Source organism: Drosophila mojavensis, unplaced genomic scaffold (genome assembly GCF_018153725.1).
Source record: "Drosophila mojavensis isolate 15081-1352.22 unplaced genomic scaffold, ASM1815372v1 contig_108, whole genome shotgun sequence".
In the NCBI taxonomy this organism is placed as follows: domain Eukaryota; kingdom Metazoa; phylum Arthropoda; class Insecta; order Diptera; family Drosophilidae; genus Drosophila; species Drosophila mojavensis.
In genome coordinates this window covers 1,005,490-1,030,000 of record NW_025318636.1, presented here as the reverse complement: position 1 = coordinate 1,030,000, position 24,511 = coordinate 1,005,490, and the positions used below count along the sequence as shown (strand labels likewise).

At 40.9% G+C, this 24,511-nt stretch overlaps 3 protein-coding genes across 3 annotated transcripts; all 3 read right to left on the bottom strand.

Moving 5' to 3' along the window:
• Positions 1–8,560: 8,560 nt before the first annotated feature.
• Positions 8,561–9,439, bottom strand: LOC122757304. Its single transcript, XM_044009122.1, has 2 exons — positions 9,112–9,439; positions 8,561–8,754 (listed from the first exon to the last, which is right to left on the bottom strand). The coding sequence occupies exons 1-2, from the start codon at positions 9,437–9,439 to the stop codon at positions 8,561–8,563; spliced, it is 522 nt and encodes a 173-aa protein (XP_043865057.1).
• A 3,196-nt stretch (positions 9,440–12,635) lies between these two features.
• On the bottom strand, positions 12,636–13,295 carry LOC26528445 (sarcoplasmic calcium-binding protein, beta chain). The gene is made up of 2 exons (XM_015166091.3): positions 13,119–13,295; positions 12,636–13,059 (listed from the first exon to the last, which is right to left on the bottom strand). The coding sequence occupies exons 1-2, from the start codon at positions 13,266–13,268 to the stop codon at positions 12,943–12,945; spliced, it is 267 nt and encodes an 88-aa protein (XP_015021577.2). The 5' UTR covers positions 13,269–13,295; the 3' UTR covers positions 12,636–12,942.
• A 2,924-nt stretch (positions 13,296–16,219) lies between these two features.
• On the bottom strand, positions 16,220–16,887 carry LOC122757132 (sarcoplasmic calcium-binding protein, beta chain-like). Its single transcript, XM_044008496.1, has 2 exons — positions 16,703–16,887; positions 16,220–16,643 (listed from the first exon to the last, which is right to left on the bottom strand). Exons 1-2 carry the CDS (start codon positions 16,850–16,852, stop codon positions 16,527–16,529), a joined length of 267 nt encoding a protein of 88 aa, XP_043864431.1. The 5' UTR covers positions 16,853–16,887; the 3' UTR covers positions 16,220–16,526.
• Between the last annotated feature and the right edge of the window lie 7,624 nt (positions 16,888–24,511).

The following is a 24,511-nucleotide window of genomic DNA, read 5'->3' as shown; positions in this document are numbered from 1 at the left end:
ATATATTCTTGATCAGGGCGACGAGCTGAGTTGATTTGGCCCTGTCCGTCTGTCCGTATGTATGAACGCGTCGATTTCAGAAGATATAAGAGCTAGAGACTTCAAATTTTTTTTTAAATGTCCGTAATTACAGCGCGCATATCAAGTTTATCATTAAAAATCGATAACTCATCCCGATCTTTTCTTATCGATAAAAAACCTTATCGAAAACCATAAAATTATATCTTCTACACCTTTATTGCTAGAGTCTCCAAATTTTTAATGCATGCTTATATGCAATTTATACAATTTCGGTTTTTGTTAAAATTTACCCCCCACCCTTAAATTAACCCCTCCACCATCACATTTGTAAAAAGCGTATTTCAAATGCTAGAGACTTGTGCTGTGGCAATTACATGCATATCCATGTTTTAATCATAATCTGAAAGTTTCATGAAGATCGTACGTCCACAAAAAAAGTTATTAAGCAATTAAGTTCTCATAGTAAGCGCTCACTGCCGCCCATGCGTGTTTATGCTTGTGTGTGTATATGTATGTAATTGTTTGTGTATGTGTGTGTGTGTGTGTGTGTGTGTGTGTGTGTGTGTGTATGTATGTGTGTGTATGTGTGTGTATGTATGCCTGTGTGTGCGTTCGTGTGTGTGTGTGCGTGTTTCTTATGTAAGCTGAAAGACGCGAAAAATTATTGAAATAGCTATTACTCCAAGGGTTCAGGGGATCTCGAAGTCGAGTAGTCTCGACTAGAGCTTTCTTACTTGTTATACCCTGAACCCATTGAAAATGGGAAATCAGGGTATAATGGTTTTGTTAAAAGTATGTAACAGGCAGAAGGAGGCGTGGCAGACCCCACATAGTATATATATTCTTGATCAGGGCGACGAGCTGAGTCGATTTGGCCCTGTTCGTCTGTCTGTCCGTCCGTCCGTCCGTCCGTATGTATGAACGCGTCGATCTCAGAAGATATAAGAGCTAGAGACTTGAAATTTTTTTCCTAGGTCCGTGTATATCACGCGCATATCAAGTTTTTCTTTTTATATCGATAACTACTCCCGATATTTTATTATCGATTAAAAACCTTATCGAAAGCTAGTTATTTAATTATATCTCCTACACCTTTAGAGCTAGAGCTTGCAAATTTTAAATGTAGACTTATATGTATTTTATATAATTTCGTATTTTATATAATTTCGCGCATATCAAGTTTTTCTTTTTATATCGATAACTACTCCCGATATTTTATTATCGATTAAAAACCTTATCGAAAGCTAGTTATTTAATTATATCTCCTACACCTTTAGAGCTAGAGCTTGCAAATTTTAAATGTAGACTTATATGTATTTTATATAATTTCGATTTTTGTTGTAGTGTAGTGTGGGCAACATTATAAGAATTTAATTGTTGAATAATTTAATTTTTAGACGTACAATCTTAATGAAACTTTCAGGGCGTAATCATATGGTAAAAATGTATGTACACTCCAAAGCACACGTCTCTAGTACTTGAATTACGCCTTTTACAAAGGTGAGGGTGAGGGGGTGGATATAAGGGTGGGAAATAAATTGCAACAAAAACCGAAATTATATAAAATACATTTAAGTCTACATTTAAAATTTGCAAGCTCTGGCTCTAAAGGTGTAGGAGATATAATTAAATAACTAGCTTTCGATAAGGTTTTTGATCGATAATAAAATATCGGGAGTAGTTATCGATATATAAAGAAAAGCTTGATATGCGCGTGATATACCTAGGAAAAAAAATTTCAAGTCTCTAGATCTTATATCTTCTGAGATCGACGCGTTCATACATACGGACGGACGGACAGACAGACGGACAGGGCCAAATCGATTCAGCTCGTCGCCCTGATCAAGAATATATATACTTTGTGGGGTCTGCTATGCCATACTTTTAACAAAACCATTATACCCTGACTTCCCATTGAAAATGGGTTCAGGGTATAAAAAGCAAGTACAAATAAATTGTTCCAATCCAATTGGTCAATTGTTGGCAAAATTACGAAGTACTTCTGCGATTTGCAAAGTAATGGGGTGAAAGTCCTTGCCATTACATAATACAATAAATAATAACATAATTTCTAGCAAGTGTTGGCGCACTGGATAATTCTATAACATAAAAGAAATCGTGGCTAAATGGTGGTATTGGCAATACCTAGGTTCAAATCCGTGCCGAGACGAGTCTTAAAACGAAAATAAAAGAAATTTGCAGGCATAATGGTGGTTCGAGATTGATTCTCGTATCGAGGTTCAAATCCTTGCCGTAAGACAAATGTCATAAAAAATAAACGTCACAATTTCCACCTGTGTTGAACGATGGGTTTCCGTATAAATTAAATGAAACCTAGTGGTCAAAGTTAAGTTTAAAGCACTAACTATATAACAAAATTAAAAGGCGGTTATCTGGAAATCTCTAATCAACAAGCAAAGCATAAATATGCAAAAATAACAAGTAAGAAAGCTATAGTCGAGACTGCTCGACTACGAGATCCCCTGAGCCCTTGGAGCAATAGCTATTTCAATCATTTTTCGCGTCTTTCAGCTTACACAAGAAATACGCACACACACACATACACACACGCACTCACGCACACACACATAGGCATACCTACGCACACACGCATACACACACACATACACACACACACGTCATACACACACAAACGCATACACACACACACATACACACACACATACACAAACGCATACACACACACACACACACACACAAGCACCCACACATAAAAACGCATGGGCTGCAGTGTTGGCTTACTATGAGAACTTAATTGTTTAATAACTTTTTTTGTGGACATGCGATCTTCATGAAACTTTCAGATTATGATTACAACATGGATATGCATGTATTTGCCAAAGGTTTTCGATAAGGTTTTTTATCGATAAAAAAGATTGGGATGAGTTATCGATTTTTAATGATAAACTTGATATGCGCGCTGTAATTACGGACATTTAAAAAAAAAATTTGAAGTCTCTAGCTCTTATATCTTCTGAAATCGACGCGTTCATACATACGGACAGACGGACAGACATACGGACAGGGCCAAATCAACTCAGCTCGTCGCCCTGATCAAGAATATATATACTTTATGGGGTCTGCCACGCCTCCTTCTGCCTGTTACATACATTTCAACAAAACCATTATACCCTGATTTCCCATTGAAAATGGGTTCAGGGTATAAAAACATGAATTGCGGAGACCTTCTATCCGATCGTGGAATAACCCTTACCCTAGTAGGTCTTAGAACCAAAGAGGAATACTTTGGGCTTCCCTTTCGGAAAAGAATAAGTCTAGCAACTATACATAAAAGAAAAAAGTAAAATAAATAAATAAATGAAATGAAAGCAAGAGAGAGACCAGATGATTGTGGAACCACCCTCACCTAAGTAGGTCTTACACCAAAAAGGATCCTGAGGGCTTGCCAAGCCATATAAAATAATTGGAATAATAAAAAAAGAACAACACCTATACAATACATTGAAGGAGATGAGGTATATATAAGAAACAAACAAATTAAGACTAAGGACAAAAAGAGATTTGCAAAAGACGAAGTAAAAGAAAACCGCAATGTGACAATTAAAACAGAAACTGGAAAAATTCTTCATAAATCACACTTAAGAAAATAGGAGAAAAAGGAAAAATTCACATTTAATTATATTGTTATAATCCTCTTTAAACATCCTTAACTTCCTTAGCATTTATTCCTTAGCACCCATAGCATATTCCTTAGCACACAGCATTTGTATATCCTTCCTAGTTTCCGAGATGCCAGAGGAAAATTTATATTGTTATAATGAACAAATGTACCCTGATCTGCGGGACACAGATATTTAGATGGGGAAGAGTTAAGACTTTCGACAATCTAGTGAGGCTGGAGAGTCAAGTCAGACATTCAAGGGGAGAACCTAACGAGTTGAAAAGATTTATTTCAGTTTATATTCGGACTAGAGAGAGTTTAGACCTATTGTTCCAAATTATATAAAATATATTATTTCATTGAACACAAAGTTGTTATATATTCACAGGAACCCAACACAGCGTCCCCAATCACTAGTACTCTAGTGTGGGAGCGCTTAACTTATATATATGTAAATATTTTTATATATGTAAGTCTGCACGCATAGCATCAAGCATTCCAGCCTTATACATGCGCTCATTTGTATGTGTGTATGTATATACACATAAATGCGTACTCCAGCATATTCTAAGAATCTCGTTGCGATTGATTTGTCTTTGCATTGTTTTTGAATTTCCAGCCGCTACACTGGCTTTTCTTTAGTATATGGCGTCATAACAATAATGTGATTTCGTTTTGACTACTATTGTTCGAAACGACGCGGTGGTGCTGTAGGCAGAAGCGCCGGCGATATTCATTTTAGTTATTTTGACAAACATGCTATTTGGCTTGGGTGCGAGCTCAAATCCCACGGAAAACACTTTTTTGTAAATAGCAAATTTTTGATATTTTAGCTTCTTTTATATTTTTTAAATTTCATAAAAATGTTTTTTTTTTCCGTATTATGAATATCCATTACGCTTATTTATATGTACAAATACATACATCAATGGCTGACGCTTATAAATTTCGCAATTCGGGCACTATAAATGCCGATTGCCACGCCCCTAGTGGCCGTAGACTCCTCATTTATGACCAGTTCTTAGAACGAGCAACCGGTAACCTAAATGCAAAATTTGAATTCTTACGCTCAAAAAATGTGAAAATTACAGGGTATTTTTCGATATGCCACGCGCGTAAAGAGGCTTAAAAATTAATTTTGGGAATCGATAGAGGAGGCTACCAGTAACTCAACTATCTAAATTTGAAGTTTCTAGCCCTTAAACTGTAGGAGATCTAAGCTTTTGCGGTTTGCCACGCCCCCTGTGGGCGGACATATATCTACCATAGCTTGTTGGACTTGGGTGGTCAACCCGCGTATATATACAAAATTTGAGGTCTCTAGCATCAATAGATTCCAAAATAGAGCAGAATTCGAAAAATCACTATATCTTCAGGTCCGATTTGACACGCCCTTAGTAGGCGTAGGTATATAATTTTTTCACCCATCTTTATAGAATAAAAACATCAGCTTACGTGCAAAATTTCAGCATTTTAGGTTTACAACTTTTGAAGATACAGTTTTATCCGATTTGCCACGCACCAACGGGCGGAGATATATCCGCCATAGCTCGTGATCTTGGGTGGTCCGCGTCGACCACATATTAAATTTCAGCTTTCTTGCTTTTTAACTAACATGATTTCTGGTATATCGGAAAATGCATTTTCCGATTTGCCACGCCCCTAATGGGCGGATCGGGAAAATTTTAGCACTTTATAAATCGGAGATATGCACGAGTATGTGTTCCAGCTTCAATAGCGCCGAAATAGATTGCGTTCATACGGACAGACGGACAGCAAGACGGACATTGCACAAAACCAATATACTAATTCACTTTCGTGAATGAGTATAATAATTCACTTTCGTGAATGAGTATAATAATTCACTTTGGTGAATGTGTATAATTATATCTCTTACATCATTGGAGCTACGGTGTCCAAATTTTGAATGTATATTCATATGCATTGCAGTTTCGGTTATTGTTAAAATGTATCCCCCCACCACGTATTTCAAATAGTAGAGACTTGTGTTTTGGCAAATGCATGCATATCTATGTTACAATCATAATCTCGAAGTTTCATGAAAGTACATCCACAAGAGAAGTTTTTAAACAATTAAGTTATCATAGTAAGCGCACACTGCAGCTCATGTGTGTTTAGGCGTGGGTGCTTGTGTGTGTGCGTGTGTCTTGTGTAAGCAGATAGACGCGAAAAATGATTGAAATAGCTCTTGCTCGAAGGGTTCAGCGGATCTCGTAGTCGAGCGTTCTCGACTAGAGCTTTCTTACTTGTTCATGTTTGAGGTTAAAGTGTGAAGCCCCCAATTACGCCTCACCCTGTGCGTTGGCTTAATTATATCTGGAAAAATTCTCTGCCGAATGCTTTTGAAATTTTTAAAATATCTTGCTTGGTTCAAAAGTTATGATTTTTGAAGAACGTTGGCCACTCTTTGGGACTTCCATTAAATTGAGGAAGATCCGATTTTGGCATCTCTGGAACGTCTTCTTTCATACTGTGAAAGACACTTAACTTCCTGTTAAGTTTATATTCTGGGTAAAATACGGATGATTGCTTGGGATACCAAGTTTTATTAGCGTCGAGTGATTGGCAGTGAATTCTTCTGCCAACTTGTTCACGACTGCCAACGCATCCTTTTCAGCTATGGCCTTTAAGATGGTGTCATACAAGTTTGATTGCTTCTTTAGCACTTCAATGGCCTTGTCTGACAGCATCTTGTTGCGGTTGTTGTAGTTTTTTGTATATTTTTTGTTGATTTGCTTTTTGGCTTAACCCGTTGGAGGTATTTTTGTTTTGATCGCCTTGTTGATCTTGCTGTGCCTCGACTCACAGCGTGGATTGGTAAGCCAAAGAAGAAATCACTTTTCTTATTTAACAAAATAAGTTTTCACTTTAATATACACTTGTTACAACTTTCGATATTTAGTAGTCTTGTGGTACGGATCGAAGGACCATGAACGAATACACTTTACTATGTTGGTGTTTAGTTTCGTATTGATTTTTATTCTGCTGGGCCTGGGTTTTTATACCCAGACTCATGTATAATTTTAACCATTAAATCTAGTGCTTCTATTGCTGAGTGTGTAAGGCTCAGCATTGGTCTATTACATATTATTAACTTATCGCGTAGTTTGTAAGACTCCGCGTTGGCTTATTAGCTATTCTTATGCTATCGCTGAGTTTGTAATGCTCAGCGCTCGCCTCTTACGTATTCTAATCGCTAAGGGTCAGGGTCATAATTTATGCCCAGTTTGACAGTTCACACTTGAAACATATGTTATTTATTTTATGCTAGCTGTCGAGTGCATAGCGCGTACGTTCCCCTACTTATCATATTTTTATGTTCATGCATGGTCATGAACACATCCGTTGTTGACCGGGCCTTCCGGAATCCAAATTGATTTGGTGACAGGCCTCCGGCGCCAGTAATCGTAGTCTCCAGTCTAGAGCATATCAATTCCTCAAATACCTTTCCCATGGTGTCTATGAGACAGATCGGTCTGTACGAAGATGGCTCATCTGGTGGTTTGCCAGCCTTGGGTAGCAACACCAGGCTCTGGGCTTTCCATTTTGCCGGGAACGTCTCTTGAATTAGACATTCGTTGAATAATTCAGCTAGCTTTAGCGTACGATTTGGGATCCCATCCGGCCCTGGAGCAGTGTTGGTTCTAAGACCCCGGAGAGTTACTATGATTTCTTCCTCTGTGACTAAAACAATTTCAGTGCTCGTTGAGCCCTGATCAGCAGACTCGGACCCAGAGGCGTGAATGGAGCTTAAACTTTCTGGAAAGAGCGTGTCCACAATCGATTTAAGCTCCAGACGATCCGTAGGCTGCACCTGTCTACCTGCGTATAGTCTTTTAACTACTATCTTATATGCCCTGCCCCAAGGGTCATATTCGGCTGAGTCGCACAACTCTAAAAAGCATTCTCTTTTGCTTGCCAGAAGTGCCCTCTTCAGCTGTCTTCTAGCTGCCTGGTAAGCTAATTGTTTCTCAAAAAACGTAGACCTACCGCGAGCCCGTTGGTAGCTTGTTCTCGCCTGGATGCATTTGCGACGAATGTCACCTATTTGTGCATTCCACCAATACGTAGGCTCTTGTTGTCGCGTGAACTGCTTGCGGCGTAACATGCTGCTATTGCAGGCACTCTGTATTTGGGCTACCATTTGGCATGCTCTGGCCTCAGAATTACCAATTGTGCCCAGAGACTGAATGGCCTCTGAAAAGACCGCGGGATCAAAAGTATCTAGCCGATACGACTCCCTCCACAAGGTTGACGCCCTGGCAGGTGGCTCACCTATTGTGAACAGAAGTGCCGTATGATCGCTGCCCGTATAGCTATCGCAGTGGCTCCATGTTGCTTCCCGAACGAGGCATGAAGTGACAAAAGTAATGTCAATTACAGATCCGTACCCAGCCCGACTGAAGGTGAACTCGTGACCAGTGTTGAGCAGTGCAACATCTAGTGTCGCGAAAATCTCCAGTAAGATACGGCCTCTGGCATTTGTTGTGTGACTACCCCATTCTAACACGCATGAGTTAAAATCTCCTGCTATAATGGCCTTCCGATCCCTAGCATCCTCGGCAAGCTCGTCAAGCACCGCTGTGAATTCACTGAGCTGCATGCTGGGGGTAGGCAAGTAGCAGCTGTAGAGCCATAAGCTACCGTATTGGCCACGTACGAATCCATTAAATGACTTAACATTCGAAAGAACATTCGTTGTGTTGCCACATGCTCTCAACACCGCTTTGCCATTAGCATCTGTTGCCCATGTCCTAGGGCAGCTACAGTGGTGAGGCTCACTGAGAAATGCTACGTCTATATATTTTTCCCTAATGGTCTGCTCTAGAAGATCTTGGGCAGCAACACAATGATTTAAGTTAAGCTGAAGGAACGTTAACATTTCGTTTTACGAGCAGCCTCGTGGTAGGATGGGCATTTGAAGCTGCCTGCTGAGTGGTCCGTCTGCTGTTCACCTTCCCGGATGCAGAGGCTACATTTTGGTGGCTTAGTGCATGCTTGTGCACTGTGACCCATCTCTCCACACCTGAACCAGGCACCCTTTAGGTCACAGTCATTGCCGCAGTCGGCTGCAAGCGACTTGATAGCCTCAATGGGGAGTGAGCTATCCTTCAACTCCGCCCTAATTGACTCCAAGATCTCCTCTTTGCCCGCTAACTCATCTAGGTCGCGAATCTCAATTTGAGCCGATTCGGTAAGTGTTTTAACTACCGCTCGGTCACCAAAGGCCTTGCCTACAGCTTCGTGAAGGGCCTCAGCGCTATGCTCCGGCTTTCTGCTCAGTTGCAACAAAAGGTTCCCCTTAGCTGTCTTCCTTATGCCTTGAACGTCGCCGCTCAGATGCTTTAAATTTGGGTCGGTCTTGACTACACGAAGCAAGTCCGTATAGTTGCAACCACCCACGCCTGAAATCGCGATTGCGTCACTTCTGGGTCGGTTTTGCATAGGCTTGCGTCCTTTAACGACTGTCCAGCTGTTCGGGTTTGTCTGTCGACCTGCCTGACTTGAACTTTCAGCTGTAGCCCGTAGAGCCATTGGCTCTTTTGCGCCTTTATTGGGCCTGGGCTTCCTCTGATCGGTGGTAACTTCCCTCGTCCGCTTGGGCGTATTGCTACCTGAGATCGCACTAGTGCTCGCTTTCTCCACTACTTTCTGGAGCGGCATGGTCTGCACCTCGCAGTTTTTAACCGGTCGGTTGCAGAGCTTTTCGGCCGTCTTATGGAGATTGACCAGCCAAGCCAGCTCCTCTCTCATTAGGGCATTAATATGCCGCTGACCCCCAAATAAGGCAGTCAAGCCCTCTAGAGTAACTCCTATTTGGGCTAACGCTTCTTTTAGTGAGTTGGGTGCCTGGCACTCAGCCACTGGGGACTGATTAAAGGTCGACGGCTGCGGCAGCGCCCTCTGTTGTTGCTGCGGTGATCGCTGCAACGAGGTACGACGCGCGAAAGCTTGCAGCTCGTCCTCCATCCTGGCATCCATTTTTGCTCCGACTACAACGACGTGAAGCCTGTAATGGGCAATGGCTACTAATATAATTTGAGTTTACAGACCGCAGTATCTTAAACTCAGCTTAACTACAGCAAGAGCCCGAAAGTATGCTCTACTTTTAGTAACTGCGTCTTCACTCCAGATGTTAGGTTGCTGTCTTTGCTAAGACTTAGCAACTCACCAAAGTTAGTGAGCAGCTGACTGTCCGCTGCAATTTCCAGCACTACTAACAGCTGTTAGAGTGAATGCACCTGATTTTTATTAATTGCGCAAATGTGACGCCTAGTGACAAAACTTTTCGCGCTTGAAAAAGAAAAGGAAAGAGGAAAGCCCTGACGCCAAAATAATGACGCTATTGCCCCCCGATCAACGGTAGATTTTGGGCATTATAATTTGCGCAGGCAGCACACAGGCCACTAATATTTATTATGAGCACCAGATGGGCTAAGGGTGCAATTAAACAATAATAATAATAATAACATTCGAATATTTACCGCATTTATATAATTGATCAAGCTAAGGCCCCCATTCCACGGTACTTCATCATCACAAGTCAGATTTGGTAGCTTAAGTAGTGGATAAATTGACTGTAACCCGATAGCAAACACATATACGGCGTCAAACATCAAAGCTGCCTCCGTCTAATAATTATTAACAATAAGAATAATATTTAATAATAGTTCAATATAAAAAAAAAAAAAAAATTAAAATACAAATCATAGCTCGATACTAACAGCTTTCCTTGATTTATATGTAGACTCATTGTGATTCAAAAGTCGACGATTATAATATTCAATGTCCTTAAGAATTTCTTTGACCGCTACATCGCCCATGTCAACAAGTCGAAATGATGTTATATTTACAAAGTTATATTTAAAATCCTCTAAATCGAAATTTTCTAAGTCAAAGCTTGTGAAAAAGTAGTGAAATTTATATTCATTCATTTGTTGTTGAAGAATCTAGAATACCAATAAATATTATAACTTAAGTGCTGTGTCAAGAAAAGATTCGCAGCGGTTAATCAAAATTAAATTTAAAAAGGATACATCAACCGAAATGATTATTTAGCTAGTTTATCATTTTTCGAACTATAACTATTCATAAAGGAGAAGCAGATCGAATAGAAGCAGAAGTTCACGGAAGTGAATTATCATAATCATTCACGAAAGTGAGTTAGTATATTGGTTTTGTTCAATGTCCGTCCGTCTGTCCGTCTGTCCGTATGAACGCAATCTATTTCGGCGCTATTGAAGCTAGAGACTTGAAATTTGGAACACATACTCGTGTATATCTCCGATTTATAAAGTTTTAAAGTTTTCCCGATCCGCCCACTAGGGGCGTGGCAAATCGGAAAATGCATTTTTCGATATGCCAGCAATCATTAATTGAAGATAATGAGCTATGGAGGATATGTCAACGCCCATTGGGGGCGTGGAAAATCGGATAAAACTGTATCTCCAAGAGTTTTACAGCTAGAGCGCTGAAATTAGCCAATGTTATGACTCTATAAAGTCTAAACGAAAAAATGTATTTCTACGCCCATTAGGGGCGTGGTAAATCGGACCTGAAGATATAGTGATTTTTTAAATTCTACTATATTTTAGACACTATTTATGCTAGAGACCTCAAATTTTGTATATATACTCGAGCTGACCACCCAAGACCAACAAGTTTTGTCGCCCCCACAGGGAGCGTGGCAAATCGCAAAAGTTTATATCTCCTAAATATAATAGCTAAAAGCTTTAAATTCAAATAGTTAAGTTACCAGTAACCTCCTCTATCGATGACCCAAAAATAATTTGTACGCTTCTTTAGGGGCGTGGCATATAGAAAACACCCTGTATTTTTCACATTTTTTGAGGGTAAGCATTCAAACTTTGCAGTTAGGGTACCGTTATCACGTTCTAAGAACTGACCAAAAAGGGGCGGGGCAAATCGGGAAAAACTGTATTTTCTACTAGATTCGAGCGAAACTTTACTACTAAATTGCTGATGGGATGTGAATGAGTATTCCGCAGTCGGTAACGCCCGACTGCAACGTTTTTACTTGTTTTTCCTAGGTCTGTGTATACCATGCGCATATCCATAACTTGTCCTGTTATTTACCTATCGATTAAAAACATTATCGAAAATCGCGAATAAATTTATATCTGCTTCATCTTTAAAGCCAAATAAAGTCGTCAAATTTGAAATTTAGATTCATATATACTTTATAGAATTTGACTTTTGTCAAAACTTACCCCCCGCCACTATATTCACCCCCTCACCATCACCCTTGTAAAAAGTGTGTGCTTTGGCAATAACATGCATATCTATGTTATATTCATAGTCTGAAAGTTTAATCTTTGGTTAGTGGTTTAATGAAGATAGTCCATCCACAAGAAATGTTATTAAACAATTAAGTTCCCATAGTAAGCCACAAATGCGTGTTTACGCGTGCGTGCCTTTGTCTGTGGGTGTGTGTGTGCGAATAATTTTTAAAATAATAAAATAATAATTGCTCGAAGGGTTCAGAGGATCTCGTGTCGGGCAGTCTCGACTAGAGCTTTCTTACATGTTCCATTCTATTATTCTATTATCTATGTATTGTAGGGTTAGGGATTCCACACTCACTATATCCAAATGTATGAATATATACAAATGACCTTTGCGCTCGGCCGATATGATTTTGTGTTCGCATATTTTCGTAGTCAAGAGCTAAAAGTAACAGGCCCGAGCAGACACGAAGTTGCCTTGAACCTCTGCTGGAATTTTACTGTGATAAAACTTTGTGCTACATGTCCGGTCTATGTTGTATGTTTAGTGCCATAAGGCTGTCGGTAATTACATCTTTGAGCTAAATTAGCTTTGCATTGATACCAATGCAATATTACAATAAAAGTTAAATGACGAGCGATATTTACATAAAGGTTCGTAGGTATCACACATTCATCTATTTGCTGATTTATAATTCTTTGAATGTATTTTCAGACTGTACTCGAATATACGAATTCGTCTCAATTTATTCGGTAACATGATAACAATTTGATTAAACATTATAAATTTTTGAGAGAGAAACATTTTTAGTAGCTTTCATCTGAGAGAAACTTAAAAGTTATGCTGAGTTAACATTGGAGAGCAAATATCTATTCTAACTATAAAAACCTTTAGAGATAACGAACTGTTCATCTGACGATTCTACACAAATGATATGAATGCATTTAACCTAGCTAAGCATAGTCATAGTAATTACACGATAACAGCGAAGACAATAATAATTTATATAGTTATAAAGGCCCAAACAGATTCACTGCTGAGTGATTATCAGCTGTATTTCCAAGAAATTGGCCATAGAGCTCTTTGTAACGATCCAGTGAAAGACCACCACGTTTTTTATCATCATCCTTATGAAAAGATGAAAATTAAAATATATTTGAATTATTTTGTTCAAAGAAATACTTACATTTAATAGAGTCTCAAACGCTTTATCAATGGGAGCAACATCATCAATAGCTACCCTTGTAATGCAGTTATATCGGTATTCCTTAATTCCAACGATGCCATCATTGTCAATATCCAGCAATTTGAAATTGGATTCAATGAATGCTCGCATAGACTTCAAATAAATCAAAAATATTAATAGTTCATATGTTTTAAAATTTTCGATATAAAGAATATTTGCTCGAAGCAAATGGAATATTTAACATATTCTGCTCATATTTATAGTGTACCAGTAAAGTCACCGTAATGAAAAACGAAACACGCTGTAATATTTTATAATTTGTATAAAAAATTGTTCTACAATAGGATCAAAATAATAGTAACTTCTTTATTTATTCTAATACTAAAATACTTAAAATATTTTTATACCCAGAAACCATTGAAAATGGGAAATCAGGGTATAATGGTTTTGTAAAATGTATATAACAGGCAGAAGGAGACGTGGCAGACCCCATAAAGTATATATATTCTTGATCAGGGCGACGAGCTAAGTCGACTTAGCTCTGTCCGTCTGTCCGTCCGTCTGTCCGTCTGTCCGTATGTTTGAACGCGTCGATCTCAGAAGATATAAGAGCTAGAGGTTTGAAATTTTGTCCTATGTCCGTATATAGTATGCGCATATCGCATATCTTTAAATATCAATAACTTGTCCCGTATTTTGTTAACGATTAATAACATTATCGAAAACCAGTAATAAATTTATATCTCCTACATCTTTAAAGCTAGAGTCTCCAAATTTTGTGTAAATGTTTGTGTATGTTTGTGTATGTGTGTGTGTGTGTGTGTGTGTGTGTGTGTGTGTGTGTGTGTGTGTGTGTGTGTGTGTGTGTGTGTGTGTGTGTGTGTGTGTGTGTGTGTGTGTGTGTGTGTGTATGTGTATGTATGTATGTGTGTGTATGTATGCCTGTGTGTGCGTGCGTGCGTGTGTGTGTGTGCGTGTTTCTTGTGTAAGCTGAAAGACGCGAAAAATTATTGAAATAGCTATTACTCCAAGGGTTCAGGGGATCTCGTAGTCGAGTAGTCTCGACTAGAGCTTTCTTACTTGTTTTTAATGGTGTGTATCAAGCAGAAGTATATATATTCTTGATCAAGGCGACGAGCTGCGTCGATTTAGCTCTGTCCGTCTGTCCGTCCGTCCGTCTGCCGTTCTGACCGTATTTTTTGAACGCGTCGATCTTGAAAGATATAAGAGCTAGAGACTTTTTATACTCATTCACGAAAGTGAATTATTATACTCATTCACGGAAGTGAATTATCATAATCATTCACGAAAGTGAGTTAGTATATTGGTTTTGTGCAATGTCCGTCCGTCTGTCCGTCTGTCCGTATGAACGCAATCTATTTCGGCGCGATTGAAGCTAGAGACTTGAAATTTGGAACACATACTCGTGTATATCTCCGATTTATAAAATTTTAAAGTTTTCCCGATCCGCCCACTAGGGGCGTGGCAAATCGGAAAATGCATTTTTCGATATGCCAGCAATCATTAATTGAAGATAATGAGCTATGGAGGATATGTCAACGCCCATTGGGGGCGTGGAAAATCGGATAAAACTGTATCTCCAAGAGTTTTACAGCTAGAGCGCTGAAATTAGCCAATGTTATGATTCTATAAAGTCTAAACGAAAAATGTATGTCTACGCCCATTAGGGGCGTGGTAAATCGGACCTGAAGATATAGTGATTTTTTAAATTCTGCTATATTTTAGACACTATTGATGCTAGAGACCTCAAATTTTGTATATATACTCGAGCTGACCACCCAAGACCAACAAGTTTTGTCGCCCCCACAGGGAGCGTGGCAAATCGCAAAAGTTTATATCTCCTAAAGTATAATAGCTAAAAGCTTTAAATTCAAATAGTTAAGTTACCAGTAACCTCCTCTATCGATGACCCAAAAATAATTTGTACGCTTCTTTAGGGGCGTGGCATATAGAAAACACCCTGTATTTTTCACATTTTTTGAGGGTAAGCATTCAAACTTTGCAGTTAGGGTACCGTTATCACGTTCTAAGAACTGACCAAAAAGGGGCGGGGCAAATCGGGAAAAACTGTATTTTCTACTAGATTCGAGCGAAACTTTACTACTAAATTGCTGATGGGATGTGAATGAGTATTCCGCAGTCGGTAACGCCCGACTGCAACGTTTTTACTTGTTTTTCCTAGGTCTGTGTATACCATGCGCATATCCATAACTTGTCCTGTTATTTACCTATCGATTAAAAACATTATCGAAAATCGCGAATAAATTTATATCTGCTTCATCTTTAAAGCCAAATAAAGTCGTCAAATTTGAAATTTAGATTCATATATACTTTATAGAATTTGACTTTTGTCAAAACTTACCCCCGCCACTATATTCACCCCCTCACCATCACCCTTGTAAAAAGTGTGTGCTTTGGCAATAACATGCATATCTATGTTATATTCATAGTCTGAAAGTTTAATCTTTGGTTAGTGGTTTAATGAAGATAGTCCATCCACAAGAAATGTTATTAAACAATTAAGTTCCCATAGTAAGCCACAAATGCGTGTTTACGCGTGCGTGCCTTTGTCTGTGGGTGTGTGTGTGCGAATAATTTTTAAAATAATAAAATAATAATTGCTCGAAGGGTTCAGAGGATCTCGTGTCGGGCAGTCTCGACTAGAGCTTTCTTACATGTTCCATTCTATTATTCTATTATCTATGTATTGTAGGGTTAGGGATTCCACACTCACTATATCCAAATGTATGAATATATACAAATGACCTTTGCGCTCGGCCGATATGATTTTGTGTTCGCATATTTTCGTAGTCAAGAGCTAAAAGTAACAGGCCCGAGCAGACACGAAGTTGCCTTGAACCTCTGCTGGAATTTTACTGTGATAAAACTTTGTGCTACATGTCCGGTCTATGTTGTATGTTTAGTGCCATAAGGCTGTCGGTAATTACATCTTTGAGCTAAATTAGCTTTGCATTGATACCAATGCAATATTACAATAAAAGTTAAATGACGAGCGATATTTACATAAAGGTTCGTAGGTATCACACATTCATCTATTTGCTGATTTAGAATTCTTTGAATGTATTTTCAGACTGTACTCGAATATACGAATTCGTCTCAATTTATTCGGTAACATGATAACAATTTGATTAAACATTATAAATTTTTGAGAGAGAAACATTTTTAGTAGCTTTCATCTGAGAGAAACTTAAAAGTTATGCTGAGTTAACATTGGAGAGCAAATATCTATTCTAACTATAAAAACCTTTAGAGATAACGAACTGTTCATCTGACGATTCTACACAAATGATATGAATGCATTTAACCTAGCTAAGCATAGTCATAGTAATTACACGATAACAGCGAAGACAATAATAATTTATATAGTTATAAAGGCCCAAACAGATTCACTGCTGAGTGATTATCAGCTGTATTTCCAAGAAATTGGCCATAGCGCTCTTTGTAACGATCCAGTGAAAGACCACCACGTTTTTTATCATCATCCTTATGAAAAGATGAAAATTAAAATATATTTGAATTATTTTGTTCAAAGAAATACTTACATTTAATAGAGTCTCAAACGCTTTATCAATGGGAGCAACATCATCAATAGCTACCCTTGTAATGCAGTTATATCGGTATTCCTTAATTCCAACGATGCCATCATTGTCAATATCCAGCAATTTGAAATTGGATTCAATGAATGCTCGCATAGCCTTCAAATAAATCAAAAATATTAATAGTTCATATGTTTTAAAATTTTCGATATAAAGAATATTTGCTCGAAGCAAATGGAATATTTAACATATTCTGCTCATATTTATAGTGTACCAGTAAAGTCACCGTAATGAAAAACGAAACACGCTGTAATATTTTATAATTTGTATAAAAAATTGTTCTACAATAGGATCAAAATAATAGTAACTTCTTTATTTATTCTAATACTAAAATACTTAAAATATTTTTATACCCAGAAACCATTGAAAATGGGAAATCAGGGTATAATGGTTTTGTAAAATGTATATAACAGGCAGAAGGAGACGTGGCCGACCCCATAAAGTATATATATTCTTGATCAGGGCGACGAGCTAAGTCGACTTAGCTCTGTCCGTCTGTCCGTCCGTCTGTCCGTATGTTTGAACGCGTCGATCTCAGAAGATATAAGAGCTAGAGGTTTGAAATTTTGTCCTATGTCCGTATATAGTATGCGCATATCGCATATCTTTAAATATCAATAACTTGTCCCGTATTTTGTTAACGATTAATAACATTATCGAAAACCAGTAATAAATTTATATCTCCTACATCTTTAAAGCTAGAGTCTCCAAATTTTGTGTAAATGTTTGTGTGTGTGTGTGTGTGTGTGTGTGTGTGTGTGTGTGTTTTTTTTTTTTTTTTTTTTTTTTTTTTTTTTTTTTTATATTCATTTATTGACAAAATAAAAATTGCAAGTTGTGTGGTGACTAGGATAGCGCGCGGTGCTTGCGGGACGGCCGTAAAGCATTGCTCCGCTCTGATGGAGCGGCCCACTGCCTCTTCCAGACGACGCCTCTCCTCCAGGAACCGTCCACATTCGAAAAGAATGTGGTTGGCGTCTTCCACATGCCCTCGCTCGCACCAGGGGCACTCGTCGGATTCCTCGTGGCCAAAGCGCTTCAAATAGCTCCGAAAGCATCCATGACCCGAGAGGATCTGCGTAAGGTGGAAGTTAACCTCGCCATGTTTGCGGTTAACCCATGGTTCAAGCTCCGGGATGAGCTTGTGCGTCCACCGCCCTTTAGCTGAGCTATTCCACCTTCTTTGCCATCGTGCGATGCTGTTCGCCCTGACAGCGTTGAGTCGCGTAGGCCCGTGCGAATTCCGCTCCACGGCTTCGGCGACCAAATACTCCAGTGGCACCATACCGGCTATGACGAGCGCCGCGTCATCGGAGATAGTCCTGAAAGCGCAGCTGACTCTGATTGCGCTCAGCCTGTAGATCGCGCAAATGCCTCGGCTGTAGCTCGGCGTTGCCATCGCTCTTGCCCATATTGGCGCAGCATAGAGGATGACAGACCTAATGACGCTCATTAGGAGGAGACGTCGTTGCTGTTTAGGTCCCCGCGTGTTAAGCATGATTCTCGAGAGAGCTCTACAAGAATCAGCTGCCTTTTTATGCACATATTCTAAGTGCTCGCGGAAAGTTAATCTTGTGTCTATCATGACACCAAGATATCTTATCGCCCTCTTTGACGCAATGGTGACGCTGCCGATCTTTATATTGGCAGTTTCCACTCTTTTGCGACTGCTGACTAGTACCACTTCGGTCTTGTGTGCCGCTAGCTCGAGCCCAGCTCCTGTCAACCAGCTTCGTATGCGGTTGATACTTTCGCTGCACATATCCTCTGTATCTTTGAGCTCCTTTCCTATGGCTACGACAGCTACATCATCAGCAAAGCCAATGGTGTGCGCGCCTGCTGGTAGTTCCAAGCGCAGTACGCCGTCGTACATGATGTTCCATAGGAGAGGCCCCAGCACTGAGCCTTGGGGTACTCCAGCTGACACTGTATGAGTTTGGGGACCCTCACTCGTGTTGTATACCAGTGTTCTTCCTCTGAAGTAGCTCTTTATTATCTCTCTTAGATATTTAGGGATATTATATTGTGACAGCGCATTCAGTATCATATCCCAACTAGCTGTGTTGAAGGCATTCCTTACATCCAGGGTCGCGATGATACAGTATTCCTTCGTCCCGTGCCTCCATCTGGTGCCTTGAATAGCGGAAGTGGCCAGACCAACAACTTTGTTAAGCGCGTCCGTTGTTGACCGGGCCTTCCGGAATCCAAATTGGTTTGGTGACAGGCCTCCGGCGCTTGCAATCGCAGTCTCCAGCCTAGAGCAGATCAGTTTCTCAAACACCTTTCCCATGGTGTCTAAGAGACAGATCGGTCTGTACGAAGATGGCTCATCTGGTGGTTTGCCAGCCTTGGGTAGCAATACCAGATTCTGGGCTTTCCATTTTGCCGGGAACGTCTCTTGGATCAGGCATTCGTTAAATAATTCGGCGAACGTACTTGGGTGCAAGGCGAGGGCTAGCTTTAGCGCACGATTTGGGATCCCGTCCGGCCCCGGAGCTGTGTTGGTTCTAAGACCTCGGAGAACTACTGATATTTCTTCCTCTGTAACTAAAACAATTTCAGCAATTTCAGTGCTCGTTGAGCCCTGATCAGCAGACTCGGACTCAGGGGCGTGAATGGAGCTTAAACTTTCTGGAAAGAGTGTTTCCACAATCGATTTAAGCTCCAGACGATCCGTAGGCTGCACCTGTCTACCTGCGTATAGTCTTTTAACTACTATCTTATATGCCCTGCCCCAAGGGTCATATTCGGCTGAGTCGCACAACTGTAAAAAACATTCTCTTTTGCTTGCCCGAATGGCCTTCTTCAGCTGTCTTCTAGCTGCCTGGTAAGCTAACTGTTTCTCAAGAAACGTTGGCCTACCGCGAGCCCGTTGGTAGCTTCTTCTCGCCTGGATGCATTTGCGACGAATGTCACCTATTTGCGTATTCCACCAATACGTAGGCTCATGTTGTCGCGTGAACTGCTTGCGGCGTAACATGCTGCTATTGCAGGCACTCTGTATTTGGGCTACCATTTGGCATGCTCTGGCCTCGCCATTACCAATTGTACCCAGAGACTGAATGGCCTCTGAAAAGACCGCGGGATCAAAAGTATCTAGCCGATACGACTCCCTCCACAATGTTGACGCCCTGGCAGGTGGCTCACCTATTGTGAACAGAAGTGCCGTATGATCGCTGCCTGTATAGCTATCGCAATGGCTCCATGTTGCTCCCCGAAAGAGGGATGAAGTGACAAAAGTAATGTCGATAACAGACCCGTATCCCGCCCGACTGAAGGTGTACTCATGGCCAGTGTTGAGCAGTGCAACATCTAGTGTCGCGAAGATCTCCAGTAGGATACGACCTCTGGCATTTGTTGTTGAGCTACCCCATTCTAGCGCCCAGGAGTTAAAATCTCCAGCTATAATGGCCTTCCGACCCCTAGCATCCTCGGCAAGCTCGTCGAGCACCGTCGTGAATTCACTGAGCTGCATGCTGGGGGCCAGATAGCAACTGTAAAGCCACAAGCTACCATATCGGCCACGTACGAACCCATTGAATGACTTAACATTCGAAAGTACGTTCGTTGAGTTGCCGCATACCCACAACGCAGCTTTGCCATTAACGTCTGTTGACCATGTCCTAGGGCAGCTGGTTCTACAGTGGTGAGGCTCACTGAGAAAAGCTACATCTATACATTTTTCCCTAATGGTCTGCTCTAGAAGATCTTGGGCAGCAACACAATGATTTAAGTTAAGCTGCAAAAATCTTAACATTTCATTTTACGAGCAGCTTCACGGTAAGATGGGCACTTGAAGCTGCCTGCTGAATGGTCCGTCTGCTTTTCACCTTTCCGGATGCAGAGGCTACATTTTGGTGGCTTGGTGCATGCTTTGGCACTGTGACCCATTTCTCCACACCTGAAACAGGCGCCCTTTAAGTCACAGTCGCTGCCGCAGTTTGCTGCCATATGACCGTAATCGAGGCACTTGAAACAGCGTTTAGGCTGCTCCACGGCTCGGATACGGCAAACTACCCATCCTATTCTAATTTTGGACAGCTCGAGCAGAGTTTTAGCTTTCCCAATTGGAAGAGCAACCGTAGCTCTTTGCTGTCCACCAAAAGCTGGCCGAAGCGATTTGATAGCCTCAATGGGGAGTGAGCTATCCTTCAACTCCACCCTAATTACCTCCAAGATCTCCTCTTTGGTCGCTAACTCATCTAGATCGCGAATCTCAACTTGCGCCGATTCGGTAAGTGTTTTAACTACCGCTCGGTCTCCCAAGGCCTTGCCTACAGCTTCGTGCAGAGCCTCAGCGCTATGCTCCGGCTTCCTACTCAGTTGCAGTAAAAGGTCCCCCTTAGCTGTCTTCCTAATGCCTTGAACGTCGCTGCTCAGATGCTTCAAATTTGGGTCGTTTTTAACTACACGAAGCATGTCCGCGTAGCTGCAACCCCCTACGCCTGAAATCGCAATCGCGTCAGTCCTGGGACGTTTTTGCATAGGCTTTCGCCCTTTGACGACTGTCCAGCTGCTCTGGTTTGTCTGTCGGGCGGCCTGGTTTGAAGTTTCAGATTCAGCTGTAGCCCGTAGAGCCATTGGTTCTTTTGGGTTCGCTGCACTTCTATTGGTCCTCGGCTTTTTTGAGGGAGTTTTCCTCTGTTCGGAGGCAACTTCCCTCGACCGCTTGGGAGTATTGCTACCTACTGTAGCACTAATGCTCGCTGCCTTAAGGTTTTCGCCTACTTTGAGTGGCGTGGTCTGCACCTCACAGTTTTTAACCGAACGGTTGCAGAACGCTTCGGCCGTCTTGTGAAGGCTGACCAGCCTAGCCAGCTCCTCTCTCATTAAGGCATTTATATGCCGCTGACCCCCAAATAAGGCAGACAGACCCTCTAGTGTAGCTCCTATTTGAGCTAACGCTTCTTTTAGTGACTTGGGTGCCTGGCACTCAGCCACTGGAGCCTGGTTAGAAGTCGACGGCTGCGCCAACACCCTCTGTTGTTGCTGCGGCGATCGCTGCAACGAGGAACGACGCGCAAAAGCTTGCAGCTCGTCCTCCATTATGGCTTCCATTTCTGCTCCGACTACCACGGCGTGAAGCCTGTAGTGGGCAATGGCTACTAATATAATCTGAGTTTACAACCCGCAGTAACTTAAACTCAACTTGACTACAGCGAGAGCCCGAAAGTATGCACTACTTTTAATAACTGCTACTTCACTCCAGCAGCTAGGTTGCTGTCTTTGCTAAGGCTTAGCAACTCACCAACGTTAGTGAGCAGCTGATTGCTCGATGCAATTTCCAGCACTACTAACAGCTGTTAGAGTGAATGCACCTGATTTTTCTTATTGCGCAAGTGTGACGCCTAAAGTAACAAAATTTACGCGCCCACAAAAGACAAGGAAAGGAAAGAAGCCCTGACGCCAAAACACTGACGCTATCGCCCCCCCTCTCTTGCACCTCCGAATTATACCGCTTGGGAATTCCACGAACCGCCGCGCAGTAAGTCTCTGGTAGTTTTTTGAGGTCGCTGGGTACGCCGCGCCCACAGCAAACACGTTGACTTCAGTTCTTTCCACTTTCACAGGGGAAAACACAGTTCAAGCTATTGTCTACGATGGACCACGATGACATCGACCGCACTCCGTGAAAACGCAACTCGTGTCTGAGTGTGTGTGTGTGTGTGTGTGTGTGTGTGTGTGTGTGTGTGTGTGTGTATGTGTGATGTATGTATGTGTGTGTATGTATGCCTGTGTGTGCGTGCGTGCGTGTGTGTGTGCGTGTTTCTTGTGTAAGCTGAAAGACGCGAAAAATTATTGAAATAGCTATTACTCCAAGGGTTCAGGGGATCTCGTAGTCGAGTAGTCTCGACTAGAGCTTTCTTACTTGTTTTTAATGGTGTGTATCAAGCAGAAGTATATATATTCTTGATCAAGGCGACGAGCTGCGTCGATTTAGCTCTGTCCGTCTGTCCGTCCGTCCGTCTGCCGTTCTGACCGTATTTTTTGAACGCGTCGATCTTGAAAGATATAAGAGCTAGAGACTTTTTATACTCATTCACGAAAGTGAATTATTATACTCATTCACGGAAGTGAATTATCATAATCATTCACGAAAGTGAGTTAGTATATTGGTTTTGTGCAATGTCCGTCCGTCTGTCCGTCTGTCCGTATGAATCTATTTCGGCGCGATTGAAGCTAGAGACTTGAAATTTGGAACACATACTCGTGTATATCTCCGATTTATAAAATTTTAAAGTTTTCCCGATCCGCCCACTAGGGGCGTGGCAAATCGGAAAATGCATTTTTCGATATGCCAGAAATCATTAATTGAAGATAATGAGCTATGGAGGATATGTCAACGCCCATTGGGGGCGTGGAAAATCGGATAAAACTGTATCTCCAAGAGTTTTACAGCTAGAGCGCTGAAATTAGCCAATGTTATGATTCTATAAAGTCTAAACGAAAAATGTATGTCTACGCTCATTAGGGGCGTGGTAAATCGGACCTGAAGATATAGTGATTTTTTAAATTCTGCTATATTTTAGACACTATTGATGCTAGAGACCTCAAATTTTGTATATATACTCGAGCTGACCACCCAAGACCAACAAGTTTTGTCGCCCCCACAGGGAGCGTGGCAAATCGCAAAAGTTTATATCTCCTAAAGTATAATAGCTAAAAGCTTTAAATTCAAATAGTTAAGTTACCAGTAACCTCCTCTATCGATGACCCAAAAATAATTTGTACGCTTCTTTAGGGGCGTGGCATATAGAAAACACCCTGTATTTTTCACATTTTTTGAGGGTAAGCATTCAAACTTTGCAGTTAGGGTACCGTTATCACGTTCTAAGAACTGACCAAAAAGGGGCGGGGCAAATCGGGAAAAACTGTATTTTCTACTAGATTCGAGCGAAACTTTACTACTAAATTGCTGATGGGATGTGAATGAGTATTCCGCAGTCGGTAACGCCCGACTGCAACGTTTTTACTTGTTTTTCCTAGGTCTGTGTATACCATGCGCATATCCATAACTTGTCCTGTTATTTACCTATCGATTAAAAACATTATCGAAAATCACGAATAAATTTATATCTGCTTCATCTTTAAAGCCAAATAAAGTCGTCAAATTTGAAATGTAGATTCATATATACTTTATAGAATTTGACTTTTGTCAAAACTTACCCCCCGCCACTATATTCACCCCCTCACCATCACCCTTGTAAAAAGTGTGTGCTTTGGCAATAACATGCATATCTATGTTATATTCATAGTCTGAAAGTTTAATCTTTGGTTAGTGGTTTAATGAAGATAGTCCATCCACAAGAAATGTTATTAAACAATTAAGTTCCCATAGTAAGCCACAAATGCGTGTTTACGCGTGCGTGCCTTTGTCTGAGGGTGTGTGTGTGCGAATAATTTTTAAAATAATAAAATAATAATTGCTCGAAGGGTTCAGAGGATCTCGTGTCGGGCAGTCTCGACTAGAGCTTTCTTACATGTTCCATTCTATTATTCTATTATCTATGTATTGTAGGGTTAGGGATTCCACACTCACTATATCCAAATGTATGAATATATACAAATGACCTTTGCGCTCGGCCGATATGATTTTGTGTTCGCATATTTTCGTAGTCAAGAGCTAAAAGTAACAGGCCCGAGCAGACACGAAGTTGCCTTGAACCTCTGCTGGAATTTTACTGTGATAAAACTTTGTGCTACATGTCCGGTCTATGTTGTATGTTTAGTGCCATAAGGCTGTCGGTAATTACA